Below are 18,829 nucleotides of genomic sequence, written 5' to 3' on the forward strand. Positions count from 1 at the left end.
ATAAGCTCTGAAATAGAGAACTGAGAAGTGGTTCCCAACACGACTAGAGAGCCACTTCCCAAAGTATGGCAGCAACTGAACAAGAAGTTCCTGTACACACTGAAGTACTGTACACATGCACAGCTGGACCCCTCCAGGCACAATGTGTTTGTGCTAAAAGAAGGAACTTTTCTCTGGATTACATTTTGTACACGTAAGTACCCCAAGTAATAAAATAACAGGCAAAACCTGTTCAAAAATACGATATATTTGTTTCTCTACAGTCGCTAGTCCATGGCAGTACCTCTGCCAAGAGGACAGGAGGGTACAGTACACATGTCTGAAGGGAGGAATACCTGATGTGCTCAAAGGGCTCCTGTTGTTAACTGATACAGTATAAAAAACACTGCTGATGGCAGTTCGGCTGATTGAGGAGGTCTGGAATTGTGGGCGTGTGAGCGTCTGCGCGTGCACTTTCGTGCCCACACACCGGCGCTGGCCTCTCTGACGTGAGCCCGTGCTGACTTTCAGACTGACAGATGGGGGGGTCAGTCGTAGAAACCTTAGGCTCGCGTTTGGGCCGAATCTGGTTTTGATTTGCCACGAGTAAGATTGCAAACTATCAGCGAGACGGAGGGGCCTCTGAGCGCAGACTCTGAGGGCTACGTGTGTCTGCATATATATGCGTGTCTGAGAGGGAGAGATGCAGCAGGGTCTGCAGAAGTCACGGCCGTGCAGAGAATTTTGACCTGAATGAACGTCAGGGCATAATACAAGAAGCTGTGAGCCCACATGTACGAGCGCAGCTAATACTAGGCCTTGCTTCTTTTATTTAGACACACACACACACACACACACACACACACACACACACACACACACACACACACACACACACACACACACACACACACACATATTTCTTAAAATGCTCCATCAATAGTCCTACTTTTCATTCTCTTTCAGAACTCTGGAAAATGTACCCTCAAGCTAGACACACACGCACAAAATGATAAATCGAGCCATGAATTGATTTGTTTTGGATTTAACAAAAACCACATTGCTTTTGTCTACTCTGCAGATTGCAATGAACTCCAACAGACCCATCGACCCCAATTAGTTTCCTTACCGCTGTCCAGGAGCCGTATCTCCACTGCGTCTGCAGCTGTCCAGAGGTGTCGGGACGAGGGGTGCTCTGTGCTTCGGAGGTCCACGGACATGCTGGCATCTCGCAGTCCTAAAACAAACATGTCAACATGTGCATGACGTACATGAGTATCACACAAAACGAGGAAAGCAAATTTGCCGCAAAGATGCTTCTCTCAAGTCTGAGATTGTGGAGATTGTAAAAGGTGAGAGGGAAAAATGATTTGCAAACAAACAGAGAATAGGCTAAAAGGTGTTACAGGTTTGTTTTGTTGTTTCTCTTTTATCTGAGCTTTTACAAACACATACTTCAATGTCTGTACTAGTCAAAATGTAACAAGCTGTGATTTCGAAAGCTGATACAGATCGTCTGTCTGGAGACTTTAATGGTATCAGGTTCAGTGCTGTTTGACGTCACTGTCCATCACTTCTCTTCAAGTTCCCCTGTACTCTTAGCTCTTCTGCATGTCTGATCATCACTATGCTAAATAACATATTGCCTGACTGCTTGACACTGGGAGCAAGAAGACTGGTCCAGAATTCGTATCCTGAAAGTCTAAAGTTTCTTTATGAAAGGAGAATTCAGTACCACTTTGTGAGACTGAGGGATTGTGCATCTGAACGGGTTCTCAGCAGCCCAGGAGCACCACAGGGCACTGTACTCTCACCACTTTTCTTCTCATCTCTTCTTATCTTTCTCTGTATGTTATCTCCAGCACTAATCAGATTAATCTGCTTTAAAGGTGTGTGTCTAGCTGGACCAGCCGTCCAGTTTTTTCCCTAAGCATAGTTTCCCTGGATTCAACTTTTGATTTCCAGCAGCCAACCAGGTACCAACAGATGCAGCTGAAATTTCTCACTGGACACCTTTAGGTAGAAGTGCAGCCAATCAGAGAACTGAAGCAAGTGATGAAGGCTAAATGACCACCAGACTTCAAAATAGCCTGTAAATGTCTGTTGTCAGTTTTGCAGTTTTGATCCAAGGTGTTATTAGCAATTCTGCTGCCATCTTGGTTGTTTTGAGTAGTGGCTCTTAAATACTTCTGTAAAGCCTATACAGCCTTGCCCTACACCTCGCAATTGGTTCAGTATGTTCTGTGCAAGTGGAAATGGCAGTGAGATTCCTCACTAGGGTCATTCAAAAGTCTGAATACAGAAAACATGTGGACTCCTCTGTAGCGTGGTGTGGAGACAGTTTATCACCTTGAGCGGTTGAGTGAAACCATCACCTCATCCTGAGTATGAAAACTTCTGTGATTTAGGAGGACGCGGAATACATCCAACAATCTTTCCATTCTGGGAGAAAAGGTGGAGGTTGTGAAGGAGTATAAAGACCTTAGTCTTCACCTGGACAACAGTCTGCTTTGGACATACAGTAATCAACATTTTAAGTGGATCACAAAATGTCATTTAAGTTTTCCTAAGACAAGGATGGATTTTGTTTTAAAAGTTTCACATCACATGTAAGTGTGTTTTGGATCCAATTAAAATGTTGACTGATGCTGTTCTACAAGAAGGGACGGAGCAATCTGTACTCCATGGTGGAAGCTTAGGTCCAGCAGTTTACGCAGCTAGTTGTTAGTTTCTTCTGTAAGTCTGCCATAGAGAGTGCAGGGTTATCTGAAGGCATTTGCTGACGCAGCAGCATCAAAGCCAGCGACTTGGACTTACTGAACAGACTGATAAAGAAGGATGCATCTGCTCTGAGCACTGCTCTGGACCCTCTACAGCTGATTATGCAGAGAAGAATGTTATATCAAATGAAAAACATGATGGCCAACAGCACATCCTCCTCACAACACAGAGAGGCTTCTTCAGAGCCGCTGCAACACAGACGGCTACAAGACATCCTTCCTGTCCACAGCGATGGCCCTCTACAATCTCCATTTATGGGGAATTGAATTGAATTGAACTGAAGTAAATATACTTTTCAAACCAAATCACAGCATGTAGTGAAGTTCATGTGAGGTTCCTCCCATAAGGTACTTGTAGCTTCAGTTGTAGCTTCAAGCTGGTCATTTAACGGTTAAAAAAAAAGTTTTATAAAATCATTTATTATGTATTGCTTGTAAAGTACTTGAGGGTTTTATATCTTTATGACATCAGATGATAAATATCATCATAAATAAACATCTGCATTCAATCCCCCATTTATTACCGTTACTCTTTTATCCTTTTACCCAAAGTTAGACGCTTGAACATTTTGGCACGCACAAGCGGCCGTTTTATTTGATTTGTACTTTTGTTCTGTACCTGACTGTCCCTGGGCCTCGCCGCAGCGTTGCACTCCCTGTCGTCCACCGTGTTGCCATAGTCCCCCGACACACACACCACAGCTCTCATCTGGTAGCCATGGCCGCAGGTCACCGTGCACTAGAGGGCAAAATTACACACATGCACATATGAACACAAGAGAAGAAACTCACTTCAGACCAGACCAGTCTGTCGGGATTCATATCTTAGACGAGGCATCAATTAAAAGGAACCCTGGTTATTAAGACTTGTAGTCCCTAATTAGCCACAATTGTTCTCTTATACTAAAATATGTTGTTAGAAACACATAAAATAATCTAATTGCTTTAAAAATCTACAATGTTTATCACATATTTTGACCTGCGGGAGGCGCCATGTTCTACCTGCGCAATGCATTCTGGGGGCGATGACGTACAACGGTGGCTCTGGGAAGATAAGCCGTGTTGGTTTAACTGGGACAGGTATCTAAAACATAGATCAGCAGCACTCTCCCGGCCGTGGAGGCTGACGAGGGAGCCCATAAGACGTCTCGGTTCAGGCAAACTGGATCAAAGTTCTGTGATGCACAGGAGATCTGCAAAAATGATCAATGTCGTGCGCATCTTACCAGTGCATTAGGCTACGGCGTCAACGGCGTAGCCTACGGGGTCAACGGCGTAGGCTCCTGCGTAGACGGCGTAGGCTACGCCGTCTACGCAGGAGCCTACGTAGCCGTAGTCAGCGTAGCCGTGGCTCTATGAGCCTGCAGCGCTCCGCCATCCGCCATCCGCTCTCCGCTCTCGCCACCGGGATGGAGCAGCGGTGGGGAGGATGCACGTTTGGATGGGCATAGCCCACCCCTGCCCCCCCCCTAAAACCGGCTTCGGTGCTGGTTTACCGTTTGATGACAGACCAGAGGCTGAGGGGACTGGCCCGGGACTTTGACGAAACGGGAGGCGCAGACTTCGCGTCAAATAGGCAAGAACATCTTTATTTAATTTAATGTCGCCAGATCTGGCTGGGGTTTTTATTGTAGCATCGGTTATCTGCTAGTTGAAACGTGTGGTCTGTTAGTCTGTCTGAGTTTTATGGTGTTTTTATAGTTCATGCTGTATGGTGCAGTACTTTTTTTTATTTTTTTTTTTACTTTTTTGTAGGTGCGCCGTCACCTTAATGTTGAGCTGTGTTTTGATCTGTGTTTCTGGTGCGCCGTCGCCTGTTTAGCTGTGTTTTCATCTGTTTCTGGGTGTCAGAACAGTGTACGGGGGTTAGCAGGAGCCACCGTCTGACGTCACTACCCAGAATGTAAACAACAATGGCGACCTACATGTTAAATTATATTTTCAAATTTTATAAAAACGAAGACATCAACAAGGTTTTTTATATCACATTGTTATAATTGATACCAACATTTATCTTTTAAGACCTACATGTCTTAATAGACAGGGTTCCTTTTAAGATGCAGCACAGCAAAGCCTGCACATGCACACTGATGCACGCGCTCCACTTGACCCTTTACCCGATTCTTAACTCAAAGAAACAAACAAGACCATCAGATCACGATTAGGTACAAGACGAGCGGAGGAAGTGCCAGGGTCAGTTTATTTGAGCAACTAATTATGATGACACAAGCATGAATGAGCCAATATATCCCTGCTGCTGGTATCTCACCCTCACCCAAACACACATAAGCAGTGCACGTGTAAACCAGAGTAAAAGTGGACAAAGACATCCTTTCATACATGTTTCAATCATGTTGTGTTTCACCCAAACAGTGTTCAATCTATCAAGAGACAGTGGGAAACCTGGAGACGTGTGTGTCTTTGTGCACGTGTGTGCGCTGCGGCTCAGGTTTAGTCTGACAGGATATTAGGGCAAAGTGAAAGTCCCATGGAGGAAATGGCAACTGGAGTCGCACAGGTCTCTCCAGCGTATCAGTTTACACACACACACACACACACACACACACACGCAAGCACGCACGCACGCACGCACGCACGCACACACACACACCTCCTCTCTTACTCCTCTCTTACTCTCTTTGACCACACAAAGTCAAAGTCTAAGACGTTCCCAACCTCATTTCCTTCGTCAGACGCCCTTGCCTGTGTGTAATCTGTGTTATTTGTGTGTTATCTTTGCGTGTGTGTGTGTGTGCAGGACTCACCGCTCCCCAAACGCCGACCTGCCATGAAGCGCACTTGGGCAGCTCGCAGCTCCCAACGGAGGGGGGTTTAGCTGAAGAGTCGCAGAAATGTTCACTCAGATTCTCCTCTCCGGTTCCCAGGCTGCAGGACACTTGCCGGTGCTTCATCCCTTTTCCACATGTCACCATACACTGATGGGTACAGGTATGTTCATGATTATAGTGAAGAAGAGTCTTTTTCTGTATGATGTAGTCCAAATGGGATACCCACTTTTTCAATTTAACTATCCTCTCACATTCACGCCATTGGCTGTGAGATATCGCTCACTAAAGCCTTGAATGCATACATAATTCTCAGATAATGAGTAAATAAACCTGACATTACAAGGATGATCCAATGTACGACTTCTGATTTAACTGTAAGGGCCTTTTCTAAGTGTCGATTCTTCCCCAAAAAATAAAAAATCTTTTAATTCCTACAATCCCAGTTCCCAAACTGCTCTTCTTTGGTGTATGTGCATTGTCCAGGGCTATGAAAGTGTCTACCTTGTGCATGTAAAAAACTGATAACCACCAAACCAATAATCAAACACAACAGGTAAAGATTATGTCTGAGGTTGGGTTCTCAGGAGAAAAAAGCAGTAAGTATCCAGATTTCATGTTTTAACCAAAATCTGAATTTTGCTGAAAACATTTCTATTGTGGCGGACACAATTACGGACCGCTTCATCCTACCACACTATACGAAATATGTTTTTGTATGATGCAATCCGTTTAGGAACGTTTAAAGCAGCCACACATATTTATAGAAAAAGAGCTTCAGGTAAAGCCCCCCTGAACGGAGCAACGCTGCCACCTGCTCATGGATATTTATTCCACTCTAACAGCAACAAACTGTGCTGTAAATACCTTCGTAAAGTCACAGCAACCAGAAATGTGAGTAGTCAGGTGCTGGCACCAGCACAACACTTCCTGCTGTTGGTAACCACGGCAACTCTTCACTTCTAGTGTGCTTTTGACTTCATGTCTTTGACAGTGACCTAGTCAAACCTCTGTGACGCATTCCCCCCCACACAAAAAATGACTCCTCGGATCATTTCCATCAGCCTCTGGGTCTTGAGAGGGAGGAGTTCAACTTTCTTGAGACGGACCTCGCTGCGTGGAGTTTCTTTACTCTGTGTGGGGAAGGCTCACCTCGCTCCACTCGCTGACGGTCCACGTGGGGCACTGCTGGTCGTTGCAGGTCTCGGTAACCACCCTCTGGTACTCGCTGCATTCGCTGTCCACCAGGCGCCGCCCAAGGTTGTTCATGCAGTAAGACTCCCTGCTACGGATCCCGCGTCCACATGTTTTAGAGCACTGTGCACAAAAACACACGATTATCATTTCGTGTAATTCGCAAACACTCTGCTAGGCCTGTGTTGAAAAAATCGATTTCCCAATTCTAAATCGATTCTCATATTAATTCCTAAAAATCGATTCATATATCTAAAGATCGATTTTTTTTTATGTTTTTTTTTTTTATTTATTTATTTATGTTTTTTTTTTTCATCGTTACATTACAACTTTTGGTTATTTTTTTGTTTATCCCCAAAAAAGGAATGTTTTGTTGGACACGAGAATAACTGGTGCCATGTTTTTGCCTTTGAATATGTTTAAAGGTATGAAAACATTAAAGTGTTAGGTTATAATTGCATAAATTGTCTATATTTCATTACTTTATATACTGTCTTGGGGTTACATTTGCAAAAAATGCTAAAAACCAAATGCTCAAAAATTAAAAACCAAAATAGACCGAAAATGGAACAAATAAAAACGGAATCTGGGTAAAAATAAAACCGATTTCATCCGTCTGTTTGCTGCCCTGGATCTGTTTGGTAATTCTGACCCACAAGATGTTTCTGAAAGCAGTTCTATCAGCATTCTGGGAGCTGATTGGTCCTTACAGCATCATTAGCTGCAATACTTGCTGTTTAATGTCAATATAATACTAGTAGTAATATTTTGCATAACTACAGTCATATAATTCATGCAACAGCTCACAAAACAGTTTTAATAACACTAACCCAAATCAATATCGGAATCGAATCGAATCAAATCTTGATAATCGATTCTGAATCTTAAGAATCAGAATCGAATCAATTCTTGACATTTGAATCGATCCCCAGCCCTACACTCTGCCATAACACATTATTAGCAATTCGATAATTGTTTATAAAAGTCCTGATTTTGAATGAGGCTGCCGCTGCTTGCTTGGTATGTGCAGCGTCTCTAGCATCTGTACCTGTGACCAGGCGCTGTACTGCCAGCTCTTCAGCAGGCAGTCTCCGTGGCATGGCTCTCTGGTCTGGGGTTTGGCGATGTCGGCGCAGGCGCCGGCCTCCATCCTCTCACTCTCCCTCTCCACCAGGCTGTACTTCACACACTGAACGTCCAAGCTGCGGTAGCCGGGGCCGCATTTAGCTGAACACTCGCTCTTTCCAGCAACGTGCCACCTGTGGGAGAGGAGGTGATGAAAAACGTCTGGAGCTGCGCGTTTTGATGGTATTTCTGTGTGTGTCTGCGCATTAATGTGCACCTGACTTCACAGTCAGTGCTGCAGGGCTCAGCAACAGCAACGGGGCGAGGTAGATGTTCGCAGCGCTGGGCCGACACTTCAAGGTGGTCGCTCTTACGGATGCACGCGATCTTGCGTCTTCGCTCACCTACGGACGGAGAAAAGCAGGGCTCACTTTGAATGTCATCTGGTGGGTACCGCGCTTGTCACATGATCACATTACAGCACTTTCAATAAGTCTGAGCAGCTCTCTGTCATTCAGCACTTCACCGGATCATCGCAGCCATCCATGGCGATCCTTACTGAGACTTCACCAGGCCGCTGCACTTACGTCTACAGTCGCTAAACTCTGGGAGCTTTCAAAGCTGGACATGTTCCATGGAAATATATGTTATCTAGAGAACTATAATATAATTGATGATGGCCGTCAATTAAGGGCATCATTAGGAGGATTGATGAGTGTAAGCCGGACATTTAAAAAGCTGCAAATTAGCCAAAACAATAGAGCTTAAAGGTCCCATATTATGCTTTATTTGACTTTTAAAGATTTAAAAGTGGCCTAAAGTTTAAAATACTCAATGTTTAAGCCGTCTAGCCATCACTGTAAAAGATGCTCGATTGATTAAACAGTAAATATACGCATGTAAAACAGCATGCATACTAGAAACACGAATCTGCTGATTGGCCGAGCTGATGCAACTCCTCCACCCCTGAACCTTACACAGACACAGTTACATCTAAAAAGAAACGTCCTCTAACTGTCTCGGTCGTTGTGACATGTGTCTGGTTTAGGAAGGTAACCAGAAAGAGCGGATTGAGGGAACGGAGGAAGGCCAAACATGGTACTTATGGGGCATACAATAAGATAGAAGATTGAGGCGGCACAATTTAACGGACCCTGAGGGTTGTTGAGCCGCGATCAGTTAAATGACTCTATTGTGGTACTTGATCAATATGAATGGAAATCAAAATTGTACATACACATTATAGTTGGGAAAGAAATCAGCTAAATCATCTTTGAATCAGATTTAAGGCAAATTCATCCGAATGTTTAGATGGTTTCTGGAATCTCACACACACCTGGATGATGGCGCTTCCCAACAACTGCAAACTACTTCAATGGTAGTTATCTGGATAACTACATACTGTATCTTTGTCTGGGACTGAATTTGTGTTTTTTAAGAACCTGTATGGTTGAATTTGAAAACCTCAGCAGTTTCTGAAACTCTCAAATAAATAATCAGGTGGCTGGTGACTATCAATCATACATTAACTAAGATTTTACTTCTTTTCTTGAAGAAGTTGTATCTCTGCTGATGGACACCCTGATCCTAATCATTTTATCTAACTAAGAGCTATTTATGTTGTAATCACCTGACCTTTTGGTAATACAAAAACTATAAATTCTACATACACATGTCTTTTAAGCTTGATTTAAACCTAAACTGTGACTTCATCACCTCAGAATGGGACGCTAATTAAACCCAAGGATGCCCAGCGCCAGTGTTCTCACACCTGCTCCGCATCCATATACTGGAACTCTATGAAAGATTAACTTTAAGACCACGGTGGTTCTTATAAACTAGAAGTTTTTTGAATCTTTTTTAATCGTACATTTTTTACGATAGAAGAGACTGAATTTGAAGTGAGCTTCCAAGGCCAAGCGGAGATTTTACCCTGACAGATGCGGCTGCACTCGAGCCAGGAGCCCGTGGGGTCCCACAGAAACTGCTCCCTGTCTTCCTCAATAGGTATGTTGAAGGAGTAGCGCACATCTGGGTTGTAGAGGTTCCCCACACACAGGACCTGTGGCAAGAAACCGTGTGTGGATTAAGACAGTACGTTGTTGCAGAGAGAACATCTCTGAAGGAAAAGGCTTTAAGAAGACTTACAAGACCAGTGAAGTAAATACAAGTGTAAGTTAAGACACAAGACAAAACTTCTCATTACTTGTAGAACAAGCTCGTCCTCAATACGTTCAGTGCAATTGATGCGCTCCACTTTGTTGTCCGAGCCGCTGTACTCGATGACAGATCCCTTAAATTGGATTTCCCTTTTGAACATGGCGACCACAAAGTTCCCATTGAGGAGGAAGTTGGATTGGCTATCAGATAATGCTGGAATAAGAAACAAGCAAACAAGGTCAAATCATTTTGAATGAATGAATGAATGAATGGTTTATTTCGGACAGAATACATTGAGACATTTACAGGTTAATTTCACAAATAAAATAAAAGTTAAATAGAAATGTCTGAAAAAGGAGTAGGCTGAAGCCAAGGGCTTATTCTAGCCTATCCTGTGCAGTGTATATCATTCACACAATATGGCATCCGGTGGATAATAATACACAAATAAGAAAAGAAATATATAAAAAGAAAACAAAGAGAAACTGTCATTGCATTATGTTATATAAAAATAGTACCGGTAATACCAATAATGCAAAAAGGGGTATATAGTGTTGCTATACCAACATAATTAACAGATTTATTTATAACTGTTTATAGTTTTATATTTAAAAATGTTTTTGAAAACATAAATTGAGGTACACATTCTTAAATCCTTATCACAGCAATTCCACAATTTGACACCTTTCACGGAAACACAGTTTTCTTTACTTTTGGTTCTTCCCCATGACTTCTTAAACATACCTGTGTTCCTTAGTTCATATTTACTCTTGTGGATTTGGAACAGCCTCTGAGAACATCTTGGGAGGAGATTATGATGTGCTTTATATATAATCAATTGACTTTGTTTATATTAATGTGTTGCCATCAAAGGCAACAAAACATCCAACCTCATGATTTTTTACATTTACCACTGAGTTAAATATGGATAGTAAGGAAACTTAAACAATCTTGTGACACTTTATTTCTCCATCCATTTATCCACGAACCTCCACTTATCAAATTCAGGTGGTGAGTGAGCACAGACCCAGACGCCCAGACCTTTGTCTCCTTAGCCACCCGCCCCTTGCTTTTCTGGAGGAATACCAAGGCCTTCCCAGAGAGGGTGTCTCACTGAACTTACTGATAGGCATGACTCATATTTATATTATTAATTATTATTTACTCCTTTAAATATTCACCAATCTTTTCATGGAGCTTGTGTCTTCTTAAAGGCGCTCTATAAAGCAATACCGCCTCGGACCACATGGGGCAACATATCACAAGAAAAATAATATTTCAGCTCTGGTGAAAGACACCGAACTACGCCCCTAGTGGGACAAAGTGGTATTACAAGGCAGGTGGGCCTGTTCCCACTCATTAGCACAGTAACGTCAGTCAGTGCATTTACATGACATCAGCAAAAATCGAATTACTGCGTCATTCCGATTGATACCATAGTTTTGATTTGCCCGCAAATATCGTAGCCTGAACTAGACAGAACTTCTTGTAGTTGGACGAATGCACCCGGATACTTCAGTTGAAGATGAGCAAATTCCTGCACTCTTTAGTCAACACATCAGAGCTCCCTTGTGGTCAGATGTGGTATCGCTACACAAATGGCGTTCAGGAAGAGCCAGGCTGACTGTGTTAACAATATGAGTTAGTGTGAATGCTTTGTATTTTAATGCATGTAGTGGGCTGTTGCTAAGTCTGTGACCACTCAGAGTGCTTTATATATGCTAAATAAACAACTTTTGTTCTTTGATGCTATCGCTGCAGGGTATGTTGAAACACTGGTGCCCCTAAATTGCAGTTATTTGGATTAAAACTGCATAATTGACTCCAATAATCAACACTGCAATGCAAACAAAGGATCTCCACTGGCTGTGACCAGAAACAAATAAGTAAACACATACCCAACATAAACGGCAAGCACCTCCCTCTCTAACGGGGTATTTCCAAGAAACATGCAGTCAATTTCAGACTGTAAGCATATGCAAGCGAATGCATATGGGTATGTCTGAAGACAGAACTTTGAAATTTGTTTACAATAAACTCTGTGTATTGTTGGCTGCCAGCGAGCCAATTACAACTGACAATGAAATCAGTTATCATCATTGACACTTCGCGTGAATGGAAAAACATTCAACTCCTTTAAACATATACAGACACAGTCAAAAACACTGTTTTCCAGAAATGTGTAAGCTACAGCTTCCTACATGACCATTTGTAAAACATTGCAGCCCATGGAGTGAAGTACGTTTCAGAGCTCAGAGAATGCTGATTAAAGACAAATGTTGGTGTCGATACTCAGTAATTCAGGTCCTGGTAATCCCAAATCCTTAGAGAGAAGGAAATTGGACTTGTTTTCTCTGTGTCTGAAGCTCTCATTCAGTTGACCAGGGGACGGTTCCAGAAAGGAGATTTAACAAACTCTGAGATAAACTGGATTTTTTTTTCTCAGCCGTTGTCACTTAAACTGCAGCTGTCGCTTCACAGTTCAATCAGTTCAATGTTAGTTGACTCAGGGTCTTCCCTGTTCACAACACGGGGACAACCCTGTTGACATCATGTGTGGACTGTTAAACTCACAATAGTAATATTAACAATAAAAAAAGGCAACATGCTTTTGAAGATTATGGTAACAAGTCTTGGTAAAGGCTTGTGATGAAACCAGAAAAAAATATATATAACAAGAAAGGTACAATAACTTAAAAATCAGCAGGCTACCTTAAGAGTTATTGACCCCATAAAAGCATCCATGATCATTCATATCAACAGCTCAAAAAGAAAAAAAAAACGGAATCTAAAAACATTTTAATGACTTCTTTACATTTGGAGGCTATTTTTATGATGTCATTGTAATGGATCAGTAGGTTATTGTTGTTTAAAGTGCAGTAAAAATGTAATATAAAAATATAATTCAAAGCATCTGTAAGCGCCTGTAAAAAAATTGGGCCTTGGCTTTATTTGTACTTTCTTGTTCTTTTTTTTTTTATCATTTAACGGATCAGTAATTGCTTCTTTCAACAACATTCATTTTAAAGCCAGTAAGAAGAAGGCAGGGGTCCGTAAAACAGGTGGGGAACCAAGTCCACCCCCCTTCACCCCTGGCGGAGCTGGCTCGCAGCATCAATAGAGGACGGCTCATTATGGGATGGAATTCCTGGCCGAATACCCTTAAAGCCATCGGCCTCTCAGGATGGTGGCAATGATGCACATATTTTAGGCTGAATTGGAATGCTGGTTGTTGTTAATAAATATTCTCCTTTTTTCCCCTCCTTTCTTTAAGTTTCTCACCCAATTGCAAAGAATTGCACACACACACACACACACACACACAAATCCACGCACGCACGCACGCACGCACGCACGCACGCACGCACGCACGCATGCACACACGCACACACGCACACACGCACACACGCACACACGCACACACACGCACACACGCACACACACGCACACACACACACACACACACACGCACACACGCACACACGCACACACGCACACACACACACACACACACACACACACACACACACACACACACACACACACACACGCACACACACACACACAAGCTGGAACCAGTGGACCCGCCTAACCCTACACCCCTATATACTTTCATGCAGCCCGGGCTCCACATGCCTCTTATTAGCACTTATTGCTGCCTCATTTATCTTTCTCCGTGGTTGACACTCCATTTGCTTTCCCAACAAACCCAGATGGACCACCACCTCCAACGTGTCCTCCACGTACCCTTAACTCAATGCAAATGACAGTTTCTTTTCATTTCAGCGAACGCCTTGACATCAGTGTGGCCCGTGTTTCCAAACACTCTTTTATTAATGCCACCCTCTGAAGCTCTGGGTCACCCAGACCCAGTAATTTACCGTGCACGCTGGTGTCAGTGATAAAGGCCTTGACCTCAGCAAATTCAAAAGGAAATAAAGTAAACGTGTTGTTATACTGGGTTACTTTAATGTAAGATTGAAATTTTTATCCAGGGTTGGTTCAAGCCTCATTTGTAGACCGACATGCGCCAAGCGTACTCACCGAGGTAGTTGTCATCTTCTGGTTTTCCAGAGTAGCTGACCTGTTTGATATCAATGTCCGTGGCTCCAGCTGGGATCCGAACCACTACGTTGTAACCTGGTGGAAAAGAAAACAAAAGCAGCAACATAAGGAGCGAATGAGACACAGAGCACAAAGACTGGGTTCTGTCCACTGGGGACTTAAATGTCACACTTGGAAAAATGTAACAAAAATTTCAAGTCATATCAGATAACCTGCAGCAGCCTTGTTTTAGTCTCAGAGGCCTGACCTTGGAATGATATGTAATTACTCTCTGGACCTACCTCTTGGCCTGTAATTACTACACCGGGCCTGTTGTCCCATATTAAACGAGAACAGAAAATGAGTGATCGTGTGGGAGAGGAAACCTCCAAGAGCCAAGTGTTGACAACTAAAATGCAGGTATGAACTCTTGACAGGGGCCAGCATGAATTTAATCAACCAAATATGAACTGAAGTGGGAGAGTTGAAAAAATAAAAAAGTAGGATATTTGAGCATTTATATCTTCTTGGAGGGACGATCTCAGAGGAGAACACACCAGCAGCAGCAAGTATAGCAAACTAACCTCTAATGCTATTCCTTAGTTATTATTTAGGATTATTTATTATTTAGTTATTGATTCTATCCTAATATTTTCCTTTTGCAATTCTCTGCAAGCAGTTGCATCTGATGTAAGGTTGGAAAATAACGGGTGTAAAATACCAGAGGAAGCCATTAGGATTAATTTACTTCCAAATCGAGTTTTCGGATTAATAACTTGATCCAGTTGAATTGAGATTTTTTTTTAAAAACATGTCAAGAAATCTGACAATTAGTCGGACACCTCTAGCCACTCGGGGGCAGCACTCAGCTACACACACACACACACACACACACACACACACACACACACACACACACACACACACACACACACACACACACACACACACACACACACACACACACACACACACACACACACACACACACACACACACACAAGTCAAAGGAACTGCTGCTACTTCATGAGCCAATTTTAAACACACTTTGCATAATATGTTTTTCAAGGGGACATGCTTTTTTTATTTTGAAAAATCCTCTGTTGCAAGATCAAAATGCACATATAGTATATGTGACTTTCAAGCTGTGCCAAATTTGGTATTAACCATTTATACATATGCAGACAACTGAGGAAAAAAGTGAAGAAAAGTACAAAAACTACTTAACTGCTCACTGAATAACCTATTTTCAGGGCTAAGCTGTCCAAAAAATTAAGTTACTAGTTGTTGTTCATCCAGTTTTTAATTTTCAGTCACTACTGACACCCAAATACTGCATATAGACTGCATAAAGGTGTTCTGTCTCCATTATTTGTATGAGAAGTGCTATATAAATAAAGTTTGATTTGATTTGATTTGATTATAGTGATGGACCCGGCGGGATCCACTGACTAGGCAAACTTTGTGGCAGTAGTGCACCAACTTCACTGTCTCCCGATTCCTAATGAATAAAAGAAGAAGATGACGAAGAAGGTGTGGAAAAAAAGTGTAAAAACAGACTAGAATAAAGAGATTGATGTTAAAAGAGCTAAGACGGTTGCTGAATCTGTGTATTGTAATGAGCAATGAATGAGAAGAGAAGACCCAAACTTGAAAGGGACATCAAGTCAGCTGGACAAAATCTTCTGTCTACAGTATATCCAGTCAGCAACAGTTTTCTGAGCTGTTCTGAAGAACCTAACACAAGGCAGGCACTGGTTGTAGCTCACTGCAGTTCCTAAAGTTGTTGGTGTGGGGCCATTCCTGGAAGTGGAGAAATGCTCAGTCGAGGACTCGTTAAAATATCTAAAACCTTGTTAATGGCAACTAACCGTAGAAAAAATGTCCTCCTCTGAGATAAATGACCTCCTCTGAGATATTTACAATCTACTAGTGGCCTCTAAAATCCCACATCTTACATACGGTACATAATTCTTCATCACTTATATTTGAAAGACTACAGCAAAATATTTTACTTCTTTTGTTACACCAGCAAACTGAAATTTCTGTCATTGGAGGAAGAAAATGAAAGAGAAAATGATATAAAGACAATGAAAGGTAAAAACAGGAACACGTAAAGTGATAGTAAACAAAAAGAACAAAGGATGAATGACAGAAAGGCAAGCCCAGACCCAGGAACACAGGGATATCCTGCCTGCGCTGTTTTCCCTTCTTAAGGTTAAGCCAGATTGCCAGAGCTGACATCAGCATCTGGTTCAGCTCAATGAGACTCAGACTCTTGGCCCCCAACAGCCAAAAGAGTGCAGAAAGAAGCCCTTGGACAGAGATGCAAACGCTCAGCGCCGTGGGGTAAACTTGAGAGAAGCCACACCCAGGGCTTTTATGCAAATGTTTCTGCCGTGTTGTTGCCCAGACATTAAAAGTAATGGATGCAATCAGCAGTTGGGCCCACAGCAATGCTTTAAGCAGGACACTTCAAACGGTTTCTGAAATTTCAGAACAGATAGATGTATTCCAAATATGGCCATGGCATGTATTGTTGCAAAATATCGAGCTTAATATGTTTTAAATGTAGAAATGTGGCATGTTAACATTGTGACCTCATGGAAATTAAAGTATGTCTTGGCTCTTGTAAGTGCATCATATTCAGCTACAAGTAGAAGTTTACGCATAGATAAGAAAAAAACATAACATCTTTTTTTTTATTCTGATAGCAGAGTAGAAGTACCATTTCCTGATTTAACCACAGGTGTCAAGTAACAAAGTACAAATACTTCGTTAACTTACTTACGTAGAAATTTCGGTTATCTATACTTCACTGGAGTAATTATTTTTAAGACGACTTTCATTATCCATATTAAAACACATTTGAACATGCAACATACTGTAATGAGAAAAAGCCACTGCTCCAAAACCACCATATAAAAGTCAGATTACAGTTTGCAACTGCACATTGGGACAATAAACCTAAATTCTTTCTGATGTGTCCGATGGTCTGACAGGACTAAGACTGAACTGTTTATAATGATCATGGTTGTTTGGAGAAAAAACTGGGATCACAACAGGCCTAAAAGAACACCATGCCAGCTGTGAAGTATGGGGGTGGCAGCATCATGCTACGTGGCTGCTTTGCTGCAGGAGGGAGTGGTGCACTTCACAAACTACAAACCACCATGAGGATTCAGGGTGGCCATTACAAAGCCCTGACCTCAGTCCTACAGAACATTTACGGGCGGCACTGGAAAGGCATTTGCAAGCAAGAAGGTGCAAATGTTTGACTCTGCTCCACCAGTACTGTCTGGAGGAATGGGACAAAATTCCAGTAAGATACTGTGAAAAGCTCATGAAGGAATACCCAAAACATCTGAACCAAAATGAACAGTTTGAAGGCAGTTTTAACAACTTTAATTGTAATGTTTTTTCAAAATTAAAGAGATAAATCAGGAATTCTAACAGATCTACAACAGGAAAAGTTTCCTCAACTCTACTGTCAAACAAGACAAATCATTTTGAGGACTAGGACTCACCATACTGAGCATCGTTGAAGGTCCCTGCAAGAGTTTTACATGACGAATTGTCCCCGCCGCACACGCCACACTTGTCGTTTTTTGCCTTCGAGTTAAGTACATGATCACAACCTGCTTGCTGAGGAAAAGCATGACAAGAAGATAGAAATCAGTGATGTCGGAGTGGTCTCATATGACATTTTGCACTTAGAAAAATGTTTGGTCTACATGCTTGACACACCTGACACCGAAACATAGCAGATGATTACAATCTATAAACACTTCACTGAAAAATAAAGCTTCAGCGTCTTCAGTAGTTACAAATCATGACTAAAACTATCTGTTGGCTGAGAATGCTTGAATTTGTCAGCCTTAAAGGGAAAGTTCCGTTTTTTACAACCTGGACCCGGACAGGTTCAGTGAGCTCTTCAGCCGTATACTCTGGCTCAAAACTGTAAGGACGTCCATCATATTCAAAGTTGTCGTCCACAACCTCAGAATTTGACAAATATTCAGACATGTTTCAAATAACTAACAGTAAACTAACAGTAGCGAACTCCAGCTGTACACAGAGATGACGTCATGCAGGTCAGAGGTCTTGTTTACAAACTGATTTCCTTGTTACACACACAGCCCCGGATGTAGACAACAGGTCCTGGAAGACGCGCAGAAGCAGATCTAGTGATTCATAAAAGAAATGAACGAATTTCGCGGCAATAATGTGTTATTTAGACGCTGCATCGTCTGTGTCCCGCTGTGCCCCCATCCGCTACCGTTATATGGAGAAGCGGCTCGCACAAAACTCCTAATATCTTCCGAAGGACTCCAAATGACACCAAACTTTTCTGGGTGAGTATACGACCATAAAAAATGCCAGAAATAAGGTCCAGGTTGTAAAAAACGGAACTTTCCCTTTAATGTACTTCTGACGGATTAACACATCTAACACATTATATCATAAATGTGTGATAGTAAGTTAAGGTTGACAATATTGAAGCTTGCATGCACGATTGATTTTCCTTTCACACATTTTATAAAGGCGGAGGGATAAACATGCAGATATACCCTGCAAAGGCCTTGAACACAGATGTCATAAGTGTCTGGATCACAAGGAGTGCCGTCGGTGACGCGGTCCTTCAGCTGATAGTACGCCATAGTTCCAGCAGCCCGGCAAAACAGCTTACAGCGATCCTTCATTAGTACTGGAGAGAGGATGTAAACAAAAATGAGAAAAAAGTTGAATGTTGGCTAATGAAAATCATGAGATTAAACAAACAGATATCTTGAGCAACAGCAGAAACGAAGGCCTGCAGAG

The 18,829-nt window shown here is 42.2% G+C and overlaps 1 protein-coding gene across 1 annotated transcript in view; it reads right to left on the reverse strand.

Moving 5' to 3' along the window:
• LOC133443809 (A disintegrin and metalloproteinase with thrombospondin motifs 20) overlaps positions 1-18,829 on the reverse strand; it is a 133,130-nt gene that overhangs the window by 52,983 nt on the left and 61,318 nt on the right. The window contains exons 14-24 of the mRNA XM_061721073.1: positions 18,580-18,716; positions 17,536-17,653; positions 14,009-14,104; positions 10,011-10,177; positions 9,737-9,866; positions 8,082-8,208; positions 7,788-7,998; positions 6,698-6,862; positions 5,525-5,695; positions 3,379-3,498; positions 1,109-1,216 (exon numbers count right to left, since the gene is read on the reverse strand). Of these exons, the coding sequence (XP_061577057.1) occupies positions 1,109-1,216; positions 3,379-3,498; positions 5,525-5,695; positions 6,698-6,862; positions 7,788-7,998; positions 8,082-8,208; positions 9,737-9,866; positions 10,011-10,177; positions 14,009-14,104; positions 17,536-17,653; positions 18,580-18,716 (1,550 nt within the window). The remainder of the gene's footprint in view (positions 1-1,108; positions 1,217-3,378; positions 3,499-5,524; positions 5,696-6,697; positions 6,863-7,787; positions 7,999-8,081; positions 8,209-9,736; positions 9,867-10,010; positions 10,178-14,008; positions 14,105-17,535; positions 17,654-18,579; positions 18,717-18,829) is intronic.

This window comes from Cololabis saira, chromosome 5 (assembly GCF_033807715.1).
Source record: "Cololabis saira isolate AMF1-May2022 chromosome 5, fColSai1.1, whole genome shotgun sequence".
Lineage (NCBI taxonomy): Eukaryota > Metazoa > Chordata > Actinopteri > Beloniformes > Belonidae > Cololabis > Cololabis saira.